Below are 14,771 nucleotides of genomic sequence, written 5' to 3'. Positions count from 1 at the left end.
GTAGCATCTAACAACTAATCTAACAAATTCACAACGACTACGTTATACACACAAATGTAAAGGGATGAATAAGAATATGTACATATAAATATGTGGATCAATGATGGCTGTGCGGCATAGGCGAGATGCAGTAGATGGTACAGAATACAGTATATACATATGAGATGAGTAATGTAGACATTATTAAAATGGCATTATTTAAAGTGACTAGTGGTACCTTCATTAAATCCATTTATTATAGTGGCCAGAGATTTGAGTCTGTATGTTGGCAGCAGCCACTCTATGTTAGTGATGGCTGTTTAACAGTCTGATGGCCTTGAGATAGAAGCTGTTTTTCAGTCTCTCGTTCCCAGCTTTGATGCACCTGTACTGACCTCGCCTTCTGGATGATAGCGGGGTGAATAAGCAGTGGCTCGGGTGGTTGTTGTCCTTGATTATCTTTTTGGCCTTCCTGTGTGCTGTAGGTGTCCTGGGAGGACAGATAGTTTGCCCCTGGTGATGCATTGTGCAGACCGCACTACCCTCTGGAGAGCCTTGCGGTTGTGGGCGGAGCAGTTGCCATACCAGGCGGTGATACAGCCCGATAGGATGCTCTCAATTGTGCATCTGTAAAAGTTTGTGAGTGTTTTAGGTGACAAGCCAAATTTATTCAGCCTCCTGAGGTTGAAGAGGCGCTGCTGCTGTTGCGCCTTCTTCACAACGCTGTCTGTGTGGGTGGACCATTTCAGTTTGTCCGTGATGTGTACGCCGAGGAACTTAAAACCTTTTCCACTACTGTCCCGTCGATGTGGATGGGGGGGATGCTCCCTCTGCTGTTTCCTGAAGTCCACAATCATCTCCTTTGTTTTATTGACGTTGAGTGTGAGGTTATTTTCCTGACACCACACTCTGAGGGCCCTCACCGCCTCCCTGTAGGCCGTCTCGTCGTTGTTGGTAATCAAGAATACCATTGTAGTGTCGTCTGCAAACTTGATGATTGAGTTGGAGGCGTGCATGGCCACACAGTCATGGGTGAACAGGGAGTACAGTAGAGGGCTGAGAACGCACCCTTGTGGGGCCCCAGTTTTGAGGATCAGCAGGGTGGAGAGGTTGTTTCCTACCCTCACCACCTGGGGGCGGCTCGTCAGGAAGTCCAGGACCCAGTTGCACAAGGCGGGGTCGAGGCCCAGAGTCTCAAGCTTAATGGCGAGTTTGGAGGGTACTATGGTGTTAAATGCTGAGCTGTAGTCAATGAACAGCATTCTTACACAGGTATTCCTCTTGTCCAGATGGAATGGGGCAGTGTGCAGTGTGATGACGATTGCGTCGTCTGTGGACCTAAGCAAATTTAAGTTTTATGGAAGACACATTTAAAAACGTTCTACCCAATGACATCATCAAAGTTAAAAACATTTACATTTTAAAAAACTATGGCTAGATTTCCATCCAATTGGCGACACATTTTAATGCAAATATTTTAAAATCTACATTCAAGAAAATATGTGTTTTTTTCCCACCAATGGTGTTTCCACCAAACTGACTTTTGCGGATAAAAATCACATTTTGTACGTACGTTTTCATGTACAGAATAAAAATCTAAAGTTAAATGTGTTTCCATCGCATTCTCAACTCTACCAATAGTTTTGTCGATAAATAGCAAATGTGGCTACTCTGATCTCCATACATGCGCTCTAACCAACAGCTCTCAGATAGTGTGGTCTTAGTGTTAGTGTTAGTAGTGTTAGTGTTAGTTTACATGATACGATTTGTATGGATAAGCAAGAACGGCAAAAATAAGACCCTTGATATTTATTTATCTCAGTCAGTTAGAAAAGCTACGGCTAGCTTTTTCAAACAGAAATTTGCATCCTGTAGTTCCAAAAAGTTTTGGGACACTGTAAAGTCCATGGAGAATAAGAGCACCTCCTCCCAGCTGCCCACTGCACTGAGGCTAGGAAACACTGTCACCACCGATAAATCTACGGTAATCGATAATTTCAATAAGCATCTTTCTACGGCTGGCATTGCTTTCCACCTGGCTACCCCTACCCCGGCCAACAGCTCAGCATCATCTGTAGCAACTTGCCCAAGCCCCCCCCCCCCTCCTCCCCTCCTGAAAGAGTTGCAAAATCTGGATCCCTACATATCAGCTGGGCTAGACAATCTGGACCCTCTCTTTCTAAAATTATCAGCCAAAATTGTTGCAACCCCTATTACTAGCCTGTTCAACCTCTTTTTCGTGTCATCTGAGATCCCCAAAGATTGGAAAGCTGCCGCGGTCATCCCCTTCTTCAAAGGGGGAGACACTCAAGACCCAAACTGTTATAGACCTATATCCATCCTGGCCTGCCTTTCTGATATAAGAATTTTAATGTTTAAAGGTAATGACTAAAGTATTCCACCCAAAACTGTATAACTGTGTAAAATGTGTTAGAATCATAAGAATATAATCTGAGGATGTGTGTAGCTCTGTTAGAATTCTAGAACTAGGGCATTATATTATTTTTAAGATATGCAAGCAGGGTGCAGCTGTAAAACAGATAACAGTTAACCATTAGAGGTTTTCAAACCAAGGTGCCCCAATCGGGGGGGAGAGGTGAAAGACTTGAAGAATGTGACAAGATTGATAGTTATTTCGCTATTCTGTGGTAGGTGGAAAAATACTGTTTGTTTGAACAGGGAGTAGCCTAAGATAAGGATTTGTGTGTGTATAAAAGACTGTCTGCTTTTGAGGGGCAGAGCGCTCTCTGAATAAAGTGCTGATCCTTTGTATGCTGGACTTTGTCTGTATATTAAAACTTAGAGCTTTACAAGCTAACATACAGAGGGAGTATAAAATTGTTCAGTTAGAACATTGAGATAGAAATTCTCGTGACACATTCTAAAATCTTCGAAAGCCAAATTAACAAACAGATCAACAACCATTTTGAATCCCACCCTACCTTCTCCTCTATGCAAGCTGGTTTCCGAGTTGGTCATGGGTGCACCTCAGCCACGCTCAAGGTCCCAAACGATATCATAACCGCCATCGATAAAAGACAGTACTGTGCAGCTGTCTTCATCGACCTGGCTTTTGAGTCTGTCAATCACCGCATTCTTATCGGCAGACTCAACAGCCTTGGTTTCTCAAATGACTGCCTCGCCTGGTTCACCAACTACTTCTCAGACAGAGTTCAGTGTGTCAAATCGGAGAGCCTGTTGTCCGGACCTCTGGCAGTCTCTATGGGGGTGCCACAGGGTTAAAATCTCGGGCCAACTCTCTTCTCTGTATATATCAATGATGTCGCTCTTGCTGCTGGTGATTTTCTGATCTACCTCTACACAGATGACACCATTCTGTATACTTCTGGCCCTATGGACACTTTTAACAAACCTGCAGACGAGCCTCAATGCCATACAACAATCCTTCCGTGACCTTCAACTGCTCTTAAATGCAAGTCAAACTAAATGCATGCTCTTCAACCGATCGCTGCCCACACCTGCCCGCCCGTCCATCCTCACTACTCTGGACGGTTCTGACTTAGAATATGTGGACAACTACAAATACCTAGGTGTCTGGTTAGACTGTAAACTCTCCTTCCAGACTCACATTAAGCATCTCCAATCCAAAATGAAATCTAGAATCGGCTTCCTATTTCGCAACAAAGCCTCCTTCACTCATGCTGCCAAACATATCCTCTTAAAACTGACTATCCTACCGATCCTTGACTTCTGCGATGTCATTTACAAAATAGCCTCCAACACTCTACTCAACAAATTGGATGCAGTCTATCACATTGCCATCCATTTTGTCACCAAAGCCCAATATACTACCCACCACTGCGACCTGTATGCTCTCGTTGGGTGGCCCTATAGACTTTTTCTATTGTATTATTGACTATATGTTTGTTTATTACATGTGTAACTATGTGTTGTTGTTTGTGACGTACTGCTTGTCACGTTCTGACCTTAGTTATTTTGTTATGTATTTGTTTTAGTATGGTCAGGGTGTGAGTTGGGTGGGTTGTCAGTGTTAGTTTTTCTATGATTTGCTATTTCTGTGTTTGGCCTGGTATGGTTCTCAATCAGAGGCAGCTGTCAATCATTGTCCCTGATTGAGAAACATATTTAGGTAGCCTGTTTTCTATTGTGTTTCGTGGGTGATTTCTGTTTTCTGTGTCTGTGTGTGTCACGTTCTGACCTTTATTTCCTTTGTTTTGTCGTTATTTAGTATGGTCAGGGCGTGAGTTGGGGTGGGCAGTCTATGTTTGTTTTTCTATGATTTTGGGATTTCTATGTTTCGGCCTAGTATGGTTCTCAATCAGAGGCAGGTGTCGTTAGTTGTCTCTGATTGAGAATCATACTTAGGTAGCCTGAAACCCAGGTTTGTTTCCGTGTCTGTGTTTGTTCGCCACACGGTACTGTTTCGGTTTTCGTTTGTTTCACGTTTATTGTTTTTGTATTCATAGTGTTCAGTTTATGTTTTTTTAAATAAACAACCATGGACACTTACCATGCTGTGCATTGGTCCTCCGATCCTTCTCGCTTCTCCTCCTCAGACGAAGAGGAGGAGGAAAACCCTTACAGTGTATTCCACACGAAACTGTTTCGGTTTTCGTTTCTGTCTTTCTATTTGTTATTTTGTATTTTCGTGTTAAGTGATTTTGTTCATTAAAACATGACGAACACGTACCACGCTGCATATTGGTCCGATCTCTCATACTCCTCGTCAGAGGAGGACGAATCCCGTTACACTGCTTTGCTTTATCTTGGCCAGGTCGCAGTTGTCAATGAGAACTTCTTCTCAACTAGCCTTCCTGGTTAAATAAAGATGAAATAAATACTAATAAAATGATTCACATAAAAACTGTGGATGGAAATGTGGTTTATGACTTGAATATCGCCATCTGTCAGCCTTTGGGCTACTGGAGTTCTCCCAAACACTGATATCTCAGAGAACTGATCACAGAAATATGTAAATATAGCTACACTGTTCAGTATCACTGTTTTTTAAAGAATGTTTGCTTTTTGACATAAAATAAAGGTTTAGATGAGATTAGCCACAGTGGCTATTTTGATTGTTGAGATCGATGGCAGCGAGTAGTGTGGACGAAATGGAGAGAGGATTGGTGAAGCAACAGCTGTGCTGGAATGCAAACAATATGGATGACCGTTCTGATGGTATGGAGGAGTAGGGCCGGTCGGTAGTGGAAAGATGTAGGAAGAAGCGAGATCATGATGCAGAAAGCAGTGGAGCATCTGGTAAAGAAAGCATAAAGACTGCCAAGGTAGGAAGCAAGAGTAACTTTGTGTTGGAGTGGAAAGTGGTGATGGTGTTTGATGAGACCACAGGCCTCATTTACACCCTATCCGACTAACTTACTCCATAGAGAAATAAGTCAAATTAGCTTGGTTCATTGGAAATTGTAGATTGTTTATATTTTGTGGTAGCCAGGCTCAGCAAGAGAAGATTCTGAAAATAGAAAAGTTTAATGAGAATCAAATTAAAAGCCATGTCCCAGGTGCTTAAACTAGGTTGAGGGGAGGCATCACTGGGGTCCCAATATCTATGTCCATAGATTATGTTAAAGAAAATGTGAATGCAGTGATTGAGGACAAAAGGTTGATAAGAAGTGAAAGCTTTTCAGTGCTGCTGAGGTTAGATAAGGTTTTGTCTGGAAGAGTACAGATAGGATTCCTTAGTTTAAATGTCAGAGTTATTTGTCCCATCCCCATTGCAGTGTTTTAAATGCCAAAGGATTGGACATGTAGCTGTAGATGGTAAAGGAAGGAAAAGATATGCCATGTGTGGAGGGGAACATGATTCCGGTGAATGTGGGAGCAATGTGAAAGTTAAGTGTTATAACTGTGGGGGGAACATAGCGCAGCATTTGGTGGATGCCAGGTGCAGAGAGAGGCTAGAGAGGCTCAGATATATAGAAGCAGTCATGATGTATTGTATGCAGAATCTGTCAGACAGATTGGTGGAGCTACAGTGTGGAATGATGGAGCTTCCATGGCTGGACCTAATGTCAGGGGTGGGGTTTCTGCTGGTCCTGGCATGAATGTGTAGTGTCAAAGGACACCTTGATAATGAATAAAGTAGACTTCATAGCTTGTATTGGTAAGGTTATCAATGCTACTCAGGTTGTGGAAAGCAGAAATGCAAGGTTGAAGGTCATTGTAGTCATTAAAGGTCATCTCCACTGGGATTCTCTGCCGCAAACCCTATTACAGGGGCTGAGTCACTGGCTTACTGGTGCTCTTTCATGCCGTCCCTAGGAGGGGTGCGTCACTTGAGTGGGTTGAGTCACTGACGTGATCTTCCTGTCTGGGTTGGCGCCCCCCCTTGGGTTGTGCCGTGGCGGAGATCTTTGTGGGCTATACTCGGCCTTATCCCTCTAGTGGTGTGGGGGCTGTGCTTTGGCAAAGTGGGTGGGGTTATATCCTGCCTGTTTGGCCCTGTCCGGGGGTATCATAGGATGGGGCCACAGTGTCTCCTGACCACCCATGTCTCAGCCTCCAGTATTTATGCTGCAGTAGTTTATGTTTCGGGGGGCTAGGGTCAGTTTGTTATATCTGGAGTACTTCTCCTGTCTTATCCGGTGTCCTGTGTGAATTTAAGTATGCTCTCTCTAATTCTCTCTTTCTCTCTTTCTTTCTCTCTCTCTGAGGACCTGAGCCCTAGGACCATGCCTCAGGACCACCTGCTGTCCCCAGTCCACCTGGCCGTGCTGCTGCTCCAGTTTCAACTGTTCTGCCTGCGGCTATGGAACCCTGATCTGTTTACCGGACGTGCTACCTGTCCCAGACCTGCTGTTTTCAACTCTCTAGAGACAGCAGGAGCAGTAGAGATACTCTTAATGATCGGCTATGAAAAGCCAACTGACATTTACTCCTGAGGTGCTGACTTGCTCCACCCTCGACAACTACTGTGATTATTATTATTTGACCATGCTGGTCATTTATGAACATTTGAACATCTTGGCCATGTTCTGTTATAATCTCCACCCGGCACAGCCAGAAGAGGACTGGCCACCTCTCATAGCCTGGTTCTCCTCTAGGTTTCTTCCTAGGTTTTGGCCTTTCTATGTAGTTTTTCCTAGCCACCGTGCTTCTACACCTGCATTGCTTGCTGTTTGGGGTTTTAGGCTGGGTTTCTGTACAGCACTTTGAGATATCAGCTGATGTAAGAAGGGCTATATAAATACATTTGATTTGATTTGATTGTGGAGACGGCAAAATAGATATTGGTATAACAGATGTTACTGTTGAAATGGTTGTTGACATGCTGAACAATCCTAAGTGTGGAGTGTTTCAGCATGATATAGATCAAGTTTAATGGGGTAGGGGGTTGGGGGGGTGGGGCAGAAGTTAGTAGGTATTATTATTTTTTTGTATTATTTTTTCATGCTAGTACAGAATATGGCATGTCATGATTGATCGTACATTCCAGCACAGTAGGTGGCGGCATGTACTTAAACGTTTGTTTGCGGACCGCCATGATGTAATAGAAGAAGATGAGGCAACGAAACTGCCTGGAACTACAAGTCACATGTGTCTCGCGTCAGCCATGGTCATCGAAGTGTTTAAACGTCAGAACCGAGCGGGAGACAGCTTGTGGGACAGACAGCGCTGTTCTGGAAACAACTAGTTATACGCAGAAATTTGCATTTTGTAAGCATTGATACACGTTTCCTACTACTTCAGAGACATTTTCGCTTGCAAATGTATTCAGGGAAACGTTAGTAAGGTCACACGTGAGGGGAGGTGCCATATTTATCAGATCAAGTTGGTCGATGCCCTCCTCTTGCTAGCTTGCTAAGCTAGCTAGCTAGCTAACATGTTATGACTTTACCAAGTCAGAACAACGTTAAGTAACTTGCTTTGATGGCTGTATTCTTGTGGAACATTTCCAGCTTTATCACACCATTGGAAATGATCCACCATGTTCAGCTATTTCCACCTAGCTAGTTAGCCTCAACTATCCTGGCATGAGATGGTGTATGCCAAGTGTTTATAACTACTTACCAGATAGTTACAACGCTAAACATATCTTGCTACTTGGCTAACATTAGTTAGCAAGAGTTTCCACTTCTTCCAGAGAGTAGCACAATGATAGCAAGCTATCAACGTTTACAGACAGAGCAACTTTCCACCCCCTGTGTATATTAGCCAAAGTTAACTAACTAGTTAGCTAACTATGAATAATGTTTATAACATTCAAACTGCATGTGTGTTTGGTAACGCTAGGTCTTTGGCAGGTACTCTACTAGGTGGTAATTGATAATATAGTATGTGTTGCTTAAGTAAGTAGTGCATGTTCTTGTTCATAAGTTAGTATGTTCCTCAGGTGTCCTGATGGCGACAGATGCTGTTGCACAGTTGGCCGACTCTCTGGCCAAAACTCAGGTGACTGAGGGAGAGTTGAGTTATAAAGGCCAAGGACGCAAATTCGACAATGCACAATCTGGTAAGAATTCCAACCATTGTCCATTGACTCATTATGCTTATGCTCCTCCAATTGTCATCCAATAGGTTGTTCAAGTACAATGTGGTGTCCAATGCCAAATGTTTTTTTGTTGTATTTAAAAAAAAAAATGTAACCTTTATTTAACTAGGCAAGTCGGTTAAGAAAAAATCTTATTTACAATGATGGCCTACCCCGGCCAAACCTGGACGACGCTGGACCGATTGTGCTCCTCCCTATGGGACTCCCAAAAACAGCCGGATGTGATACAGCCTGGATTCGAACCAGGGACTATAGTGACTCTTGCAATGAGATGCAGTACCTTAGTCCGCTGCTAACCTCGGGAGCCCAATGTATTGTTCTTCAAACAATCATGGTCTGTCTTTTCAATCTTTCCCTCTGTCTCCTTCTTTCAAGTGGAAGAGATGGTGAAAGAGATCCAGGAGTTCAAGGGGTTGCAAGCGCTCAGGCTGGAGGGGAACACTTATGGGGTGGAGGCAGCACAGGCCATCGCTAAAGCCCTGGAGACAAAGAGTGAATTTAAGGTACCAGTCACAGAGTGATTATGAGATGAGGTGTGTTTTGATTGCATTGTTCGTGGTACAGAGGACAGGTATTCCACTGATAGCCACACAGAGAGAGATGGATGATCTCATATGTTGATTTTGATGAGGTTGGCTCTGTTCTATCTTGCTTTTATATCTGTCATATATATATATATATATATATATATATAAAGCTAGCTAGACAATACTTTAGCTAACCCTTTATATAACCCTCTCTCTCCCTCAGTACTGTTACTGGAGTGACATGTTTACTGGGCGGCTGCGTTCTGAGATCCCTCCAGCCCTGGTGAGACAATAAAAAATAAATAATAATAATACTTGCTCCCTTTGATAGATGAAAGATGGTCCTGGGATTGTAAACTCAGCCTTCATCTCCCCTATTCAGAACTCCCTGGGTGCGGCCCTGATGACAGCAGGCGCCAGACTGACCGTGCTGGACCTTAGTGACAATGCCTTTGGACCAGACGGGGTGAAGGGCATCGAGAAGTTGCTCAAGAGCACTGCCTGTCACACACTGCAGGAACTGAGGCTCAACAACTGCGGCATGGGCATTGGTGGAGGCAAGGTGGGCAGAATGTCTCCAGCTTGATAGGAGCTGCATTGCGTTATTGAGCAGACTCCACAACATAAAGTTGCCCCGTACTAGTTGTAATGTAGTCCGTATAATTTAAGAGAAGATCTAAAGCTAATTTAACTTCTCGTATGAAATATATAGCTTGTGTTAAGGTTGAATAGTGCTATCATTTGAGAAGTGATATCATGATTTAATATCTATCATGACAATCCTAACTTTTTCCAACATAGTTTTTTCACTGTGCTCTGTATGTGGTCTCCTCAGATCTTAGCTGCAGCGTTGACGGAGTGCTATAAGCAGTCCAGTGCACAGGGCACCCCCCTCGGGCTAAAGGTGTTCATCGCAGGCAGAAACCGTCTGGAGAACGATGGGGCCACTGCCCTCGCCCAGGCCTTCCAGGTACAGACACTGGCTCCTGAGCTGAACATATCAGAATTTCTGACAATCTGGACTTGTAGAGTATATGCAGTTAGTCACCACAGTGGTTCACATAGAGCTCTTAGCATTAGTACTGGCAGCAGCATGGATAAAGCTCCTCGAACACTCCAACGTGATGCCACTGAGTCAATAATTAAACTGTCCTGACAGTGACAAGCTATATACTGTCTATATAGCTATCTCTGTCTGATGCTACTGTATGACCTCAGCTGATGGGTAGTCTGGAGGAGGTGCACGTGCCCCAGAATGGGATCAACCACCCTGGAGTGACTGCTCTGGCCACTGCCATGCAACACAACCCCCAGCTCCGGGTCCTCAACCTCAACGACAACACCTTCACCAAGAAAGGAGCTATCGCCATGGCACAGGTACAGTAGTGGTTTGCCTTGTGTACGAAGGCCGTATGACAATGAAACTCATGAAGTTGATGTATGCTCAAATGCACTTGCCATACTATTGACTGACACTGCGTGTTTTGTGCTCCCTTCAGGCTCTGAAACATTTGCGTAGTGTCCAGGTGATAAACTTTGGAGACTGTCTGGTGCGTTCCGAGGGGGCTATAGCCATCGCAGAGGCAATCACTGAGGGGCTTCCCATCCTCAAGGTACAGGGTAGCACTGGTCCCACCCTACTGGGTAGCACTGGTCCCATATTTTTTTTTACCTCTTTGTCAGGAGCTGAATCTGTCATTCGGGGAGATCACAGGAGAAGCTGCACTGCTGGTGGCACAATCAGTTGAGGGCAAAGCCACACTGGAGAAACTGGACCTAAATGGTACATGTTGGATTTGACTTACAACACATGAAATCTGGATTGAAAATGTTGCATCAGCTGGTAGTGTTTTCATAGGATCTGTAGAGTTCATGTGTGACTTTGTGTTGTGTGTGTTGGTACTGTCAGGTAACTGCCTGGGGGAGGAGGGCTGTGATGCTCTCAGAGAGGTAATGGATGGCCTGAACATGGGAGACCTGCTGGGATCACTCAGGTACTGGATTGAAATATTAAATGAGTTTCTACTTTTAGACTTACCCACACTGGACCTCAACCATCCTGTCTTTTATCACAAGCCGCCATGAGAAAATATTTTTTTGTAATCTTTGTCTCTACCTGCAGCGACGATGAAGGGGAGCCGGAGGATGATGAAGATGAGGAGGAGGATGATGAAGATGAGGAGGAGGATGACTATGAGGAGGAGGAGGATGATGATGTGGAGGAAGAAGACAGCAGTGTGAATCAGGTTTCCTCCCCTCTGTCAGTGCCCCGACCCCCAGATGCCTCCTCCTTCCTCTGCTTCCCCTCCCCCGACAAGCTGCTCAAACTGGGCACCAAGAGGGCCCTGCTCTTTGAACAGCAGGTTAACACACCCTGTCATGAATACCTTACACCGCAAACTACTTAGTGGAAACCTGAGGTGACATACAGTGTGTGTCAGTAGGCTGAAATAGGTTGATGGTGACGTGTTGATGGTGACCTTTTGTCCTTGTTCTTCTCTTTCCAGGTAGATGTGGCGGATGCTGGTAAGACAGCGGAGGCATTCCTGAAAATCTCCTCTGTGTACAATGAGGAAGATAAAGATGTTAAGAGTGCTGTCCTAGACAGTATTGGTAAGGGCCACTTATCTTATTTCCGAGTACTTACTGAAGACATGGGGCCAGATGACTGAGTCCATGGATATGCAACTTTTTTCGTTCATCTGTTTGACCGCATGTTAAGTATATGTTCTCTTTGTTCTGCAGATGCAATTCTTAGGAAAGCCTTCGCAAGCCCCACCTTCCAAGGTTACAACTTTATATCATCGCTGTTAGTAATGCTGGGACTCCTCAAGGTATGCACACACGTTCTATGAATTTGTAGAAAAACTCCTGGTTTTCTTCTGCCTTGTATTATTGTAGCCCTTGTGTCTCCCCCTCTCCCTGTCTCATTCAGAGTGAGGACAAGGTGAAGCCGGTGCGTGTGGTACCTGGGCATTTGCAGGCCCTGGAGTACGTTGTGCGTCAGGACTACTTCCCCCAGGACCACATCGCCGTGCTGGAGGCCTTCATGTCCCGGTAAGGGCATGAGTGATGGGTGGCAGCGTAGCTCTCAGGTACCCTCTCCGACTGCAGATTAACACACCACATTGGCACAAAGTTCCCTAAGGATATTGCCAACATGCTCCAAATTGCACAATGTACCCATGTTCTTTTGTTGTCAGGCTGCTGCATTTAACGACAGTAAAGATGAAAGGTGAAACTGTCCATCATTGCAGGTGTATAACTGTATATTTGTGACTTTCAGACACATCCAGGCCCTGGAGTCGTGCAGCAGCGCCAGGAACATCCTCAAGTCCACGCTGGAGCAGGTCAGGCCTGAAAACTGAGTCACACAGGACCGCACAGACTCTCACGGATTTATGAACAGAACAATTCCCACCCCCAGACATATGGGGGCCTTTAGCGCACACAATAAGGACTTAACTGTTGCACTGCACTCTATTTCGCCAGCTCAGAAGACTCACAGCTGGAGCCTTGCCCATCATCTTATGGATGTACATTATTTTATGGATGGACTGATTTTGAAATATTACACACAAACATTTGGGAGATGAATGTTGTATTCTGCCTCACCCTCAGTGAAAGGACTGAAATGTGACCTTAAACACAGGTTTGCTCTCCGTATTTACCCAGTAAGTAATGGTTTATATTAAAAGGGTTAAACGGATATAAAATATAAATGTGTGATATGGGCTGCTGTGGAAATGTGATTATGATTTGAATCAAAAGGGAAGAACTGAATAAATGTGTTGATTTCTTTGTTGCAGCTATTAAACAGACACTTTTTGGGTGTCCATATACTGAATGGCCTGGGAACAATTCAATTTCACAGTTGAGCAAGCACTACCCTGAATAAGGATCTAGTCCAACCATATTTACTTTTTACAGTGGGAAGAAACTATTGATCCGGGTGTAGGTTCTTCTCCCAAATTTTGAAACCTACAGCGAATAAAAATATAAATGCCACATGCAACAATTTCAAGGATTTTTCTTAGTTACAGTTATAAGGAAATCAGTCAATTTAAATAAATTCATTAGGCCTTATTCTATGGATAATGCATGACTGGGCAGGGGTGCAGCTGTGGGTGGGCCTGGGAGGGCATAGGCACACCCACTTGGGAGCCAGGCCCTGCCAATCAGAATGAGTTTTCCCACACAATAGGGCTTTATTACGGACAGAAATCTCAGCACCCCCTGCCCTTTCTGATGATTTTGCAGGTGAAGAAGCCGGATGTGAAATTCCTGGTCTGGCGTGGTTGTCTGCGGTTGGGAGGCCGGTTGGATATACTGCCAAATTCTCTAAGAGAACGTTGGAGGTGGCTTATGTTAGAGAAGTTAACATAAAATTATCTGACAACAGCTCTGGTGGACATTCCTACAGTCAGCATGCCAATTGCATGCTCCATCACAACTTGAGACATCTGGCATTGTGTTGTGTGACAAAACTGCACATTTTAGAGTGGTATTTTGGCATTGTGTAATGATTATGCTGTTTAATCAGCTTCTTGATCTGCCACACTTGTCAGGTGGATAGATTATCTTGACAAAGGATAAAATAACCACTAACAGAGATGAGAAAAATATGCTTTTTGTGAGTATGGAACATTTCTGGGATATTGTATTACAGCTCATGAAACATGGGACCAACAACACTTTACATGTGTTTATAATTGTGTTCAGTGTATAATGCTCCTGTGGCTCATACTGAGCAAGGTGCACACACCTGTTCAAACTTCATTTTTACTTGAAATATTCTCAGATAAGGGAGAATTGGGGCTAAAATGCATAGAGCAAGCCAACTATTCAAGGAAGCAGCAGACCGTTGTACTTGATCCACTTGTATGGGGGGTTCCTGCCACTTCATCTGGGAAAGAGATTAGGCCTGGGGTGTGCTTTTGAATGAATACACTGTTTGTTGGACATTAACTCAGTTGAATGTGCTGAAAAGGTCATAGATATACTACATATCCATAACTGATTCATACAGTATTTCTAATATTAAATGAGTACACCACATCAGACTTTGATCTTTGTTAATTGCATTAACCAATTCAATGGCAAGCTGCTCTACAATTGTTAAACTAGTGAAGGTTAGAGCAATATGCTTTCACCAGACCCATTCTTGGGGACAGTGGGCTGCCTCTTCTCAAGCATAGAAAAACAGCCCTTTGTGAGCACCTGTCAGAACTTTTTTAGAAGGGGCTTTTTAGGTATCATGGGATATAGCCATTTATAGTTTAACTACAGGGAAATACATTTCATTTTATTGATTTGTTTTCCATTAGCTTGTTGTGTTTAAAAATACATTTTATTCAGTGAATTTGCACTCGAGTAACCTTAGGGTAGTGCGTAGTTTACTGGATGTGAGATTGGTAGCCAGCCTGGTCTCATAGACTAGATGTAACATAGTAAATGGAAATCCGGGAACACTAAACGTAGTATATGTTAACGTTTGGTATGGTTACAAAAACAAAAGTAGGGTGGTTGGGTGGTTGGATCGGTGGGCGTATATCGCGAACGTCTAGCAACCCAAAAGTTTTGAAAATCATTGCGGACAATTTTAGCTAATTTAGCAACTTCAACTACTTACTACTCTTTAGCTACTTTGTAACTACTTAGCAACTACTTAGAATGTTGGCTTACCCTTTTAACTAACCCTAACCTTAACCATTTTAGCTAACCCTTCCCCTGATCTTAAAAGCTACACATTAAAAAACTGTCAATTTATAGAG

At 43.8% G+C, this 14,771-nt stretch overlaps 1 protein-coding gene across 2 annotated transcripts; it reads left to right on the top strand.

Moving 5' to 3' along the window:
• The first annotated feature begins 7,486 nt into the window (after positions 1 to 7,486).
• Positions 7,487 to 12,844, top strand: LOC139364791 (ran GTPase-activating protein 1-like). 2 transcript variants are annotated; one of them, XM_071101888.1, is made up of 15 exons: positions 7,487 to 7,635; positions 8,312 to 8,431; positions 8,846 to 8,973; positions 9,221 to 9,280; positions 9,380 to 9,559; positions 9,833 to 9,967; positions 10,216 to 10,374; positions 10,497 to 10,610; positions 10,681 to 10,780; positions 10,907 to 10,991; positions 11,120 to 11,360; positions 11,505 to 11,610; positions 11,743 to 11,831; positions 11,933 to 12,054; positions 12,284 to 12,844. In XM_071101888.1, the coding sequence occupies exons 2-15, from the start codon at positions 8,320 to 8,322 to the stop codon at positions 12,363 to 12,365; spliced, it is 1,713 nt and encodes a 570-aa protein (XP_070957989.1). In that variant the 5' UTR covers positions 7,487 to 7,635; positions 8,312 to 8,319; the 3' UTR covers positions 12,366 to 12,844. The 2 variants fall into 2 exon arrangements, with proteins under 2 accessions (XP_070957989.1, XP_070957990.1); XM_071101889.1 differs by having other exon boundaries at positions 11,933 to 12,092.
• The last annotated feature ends 1,927 nt before the right edge of the window (positions 12,845 to 14,771 follow it).

Source organism: Oncorhynchus clarkii, chromosome 13 (genome assembly GCF_045791955.1).
Source record: "Oncorhynchus clarkii lewisi isolate Uvic-CL-2024 chromosome 13, UVic_Ocla_1.0, whole genome shotgun sequence".
Classification (NCBI taxonomy): domain Eukaryota; kingdom Metazoa; phylum Chordata; class Actinopteri; order Salmoniformes; family Salmonidae; genus Oncorhynchus; species Oncorhynchus clarkii.
The sequence above is the reverse complement of the archived record's forward strand: the minus strand, read 5'-3'. Positions and strand labels throughout refer to the sequence as shown.

Coding starts and splice junctions, on each gene's coding strand:
- LOC139364791 (XM_071101888.1), top strand. CDS start 8,320: ATGGCGACAGATGCTGTTGCACAGTTGGCCGACTCTCTGGCCAAAACT. Junction 10,375..10,496: donor GAGCTATCGCCATGGCACAG/GTACAGTAGTGG, acceptor TGCTCCCTTCAG/GCTCTGAAACATTTGCGTAG. Junction 12,055..12,283: donor CTGGAGGCCTTCATGTCCCG/GTAAGGGCATGA, acceptor TGTGACTTTCAG/ACACATCCAGGCCCTGGAGT.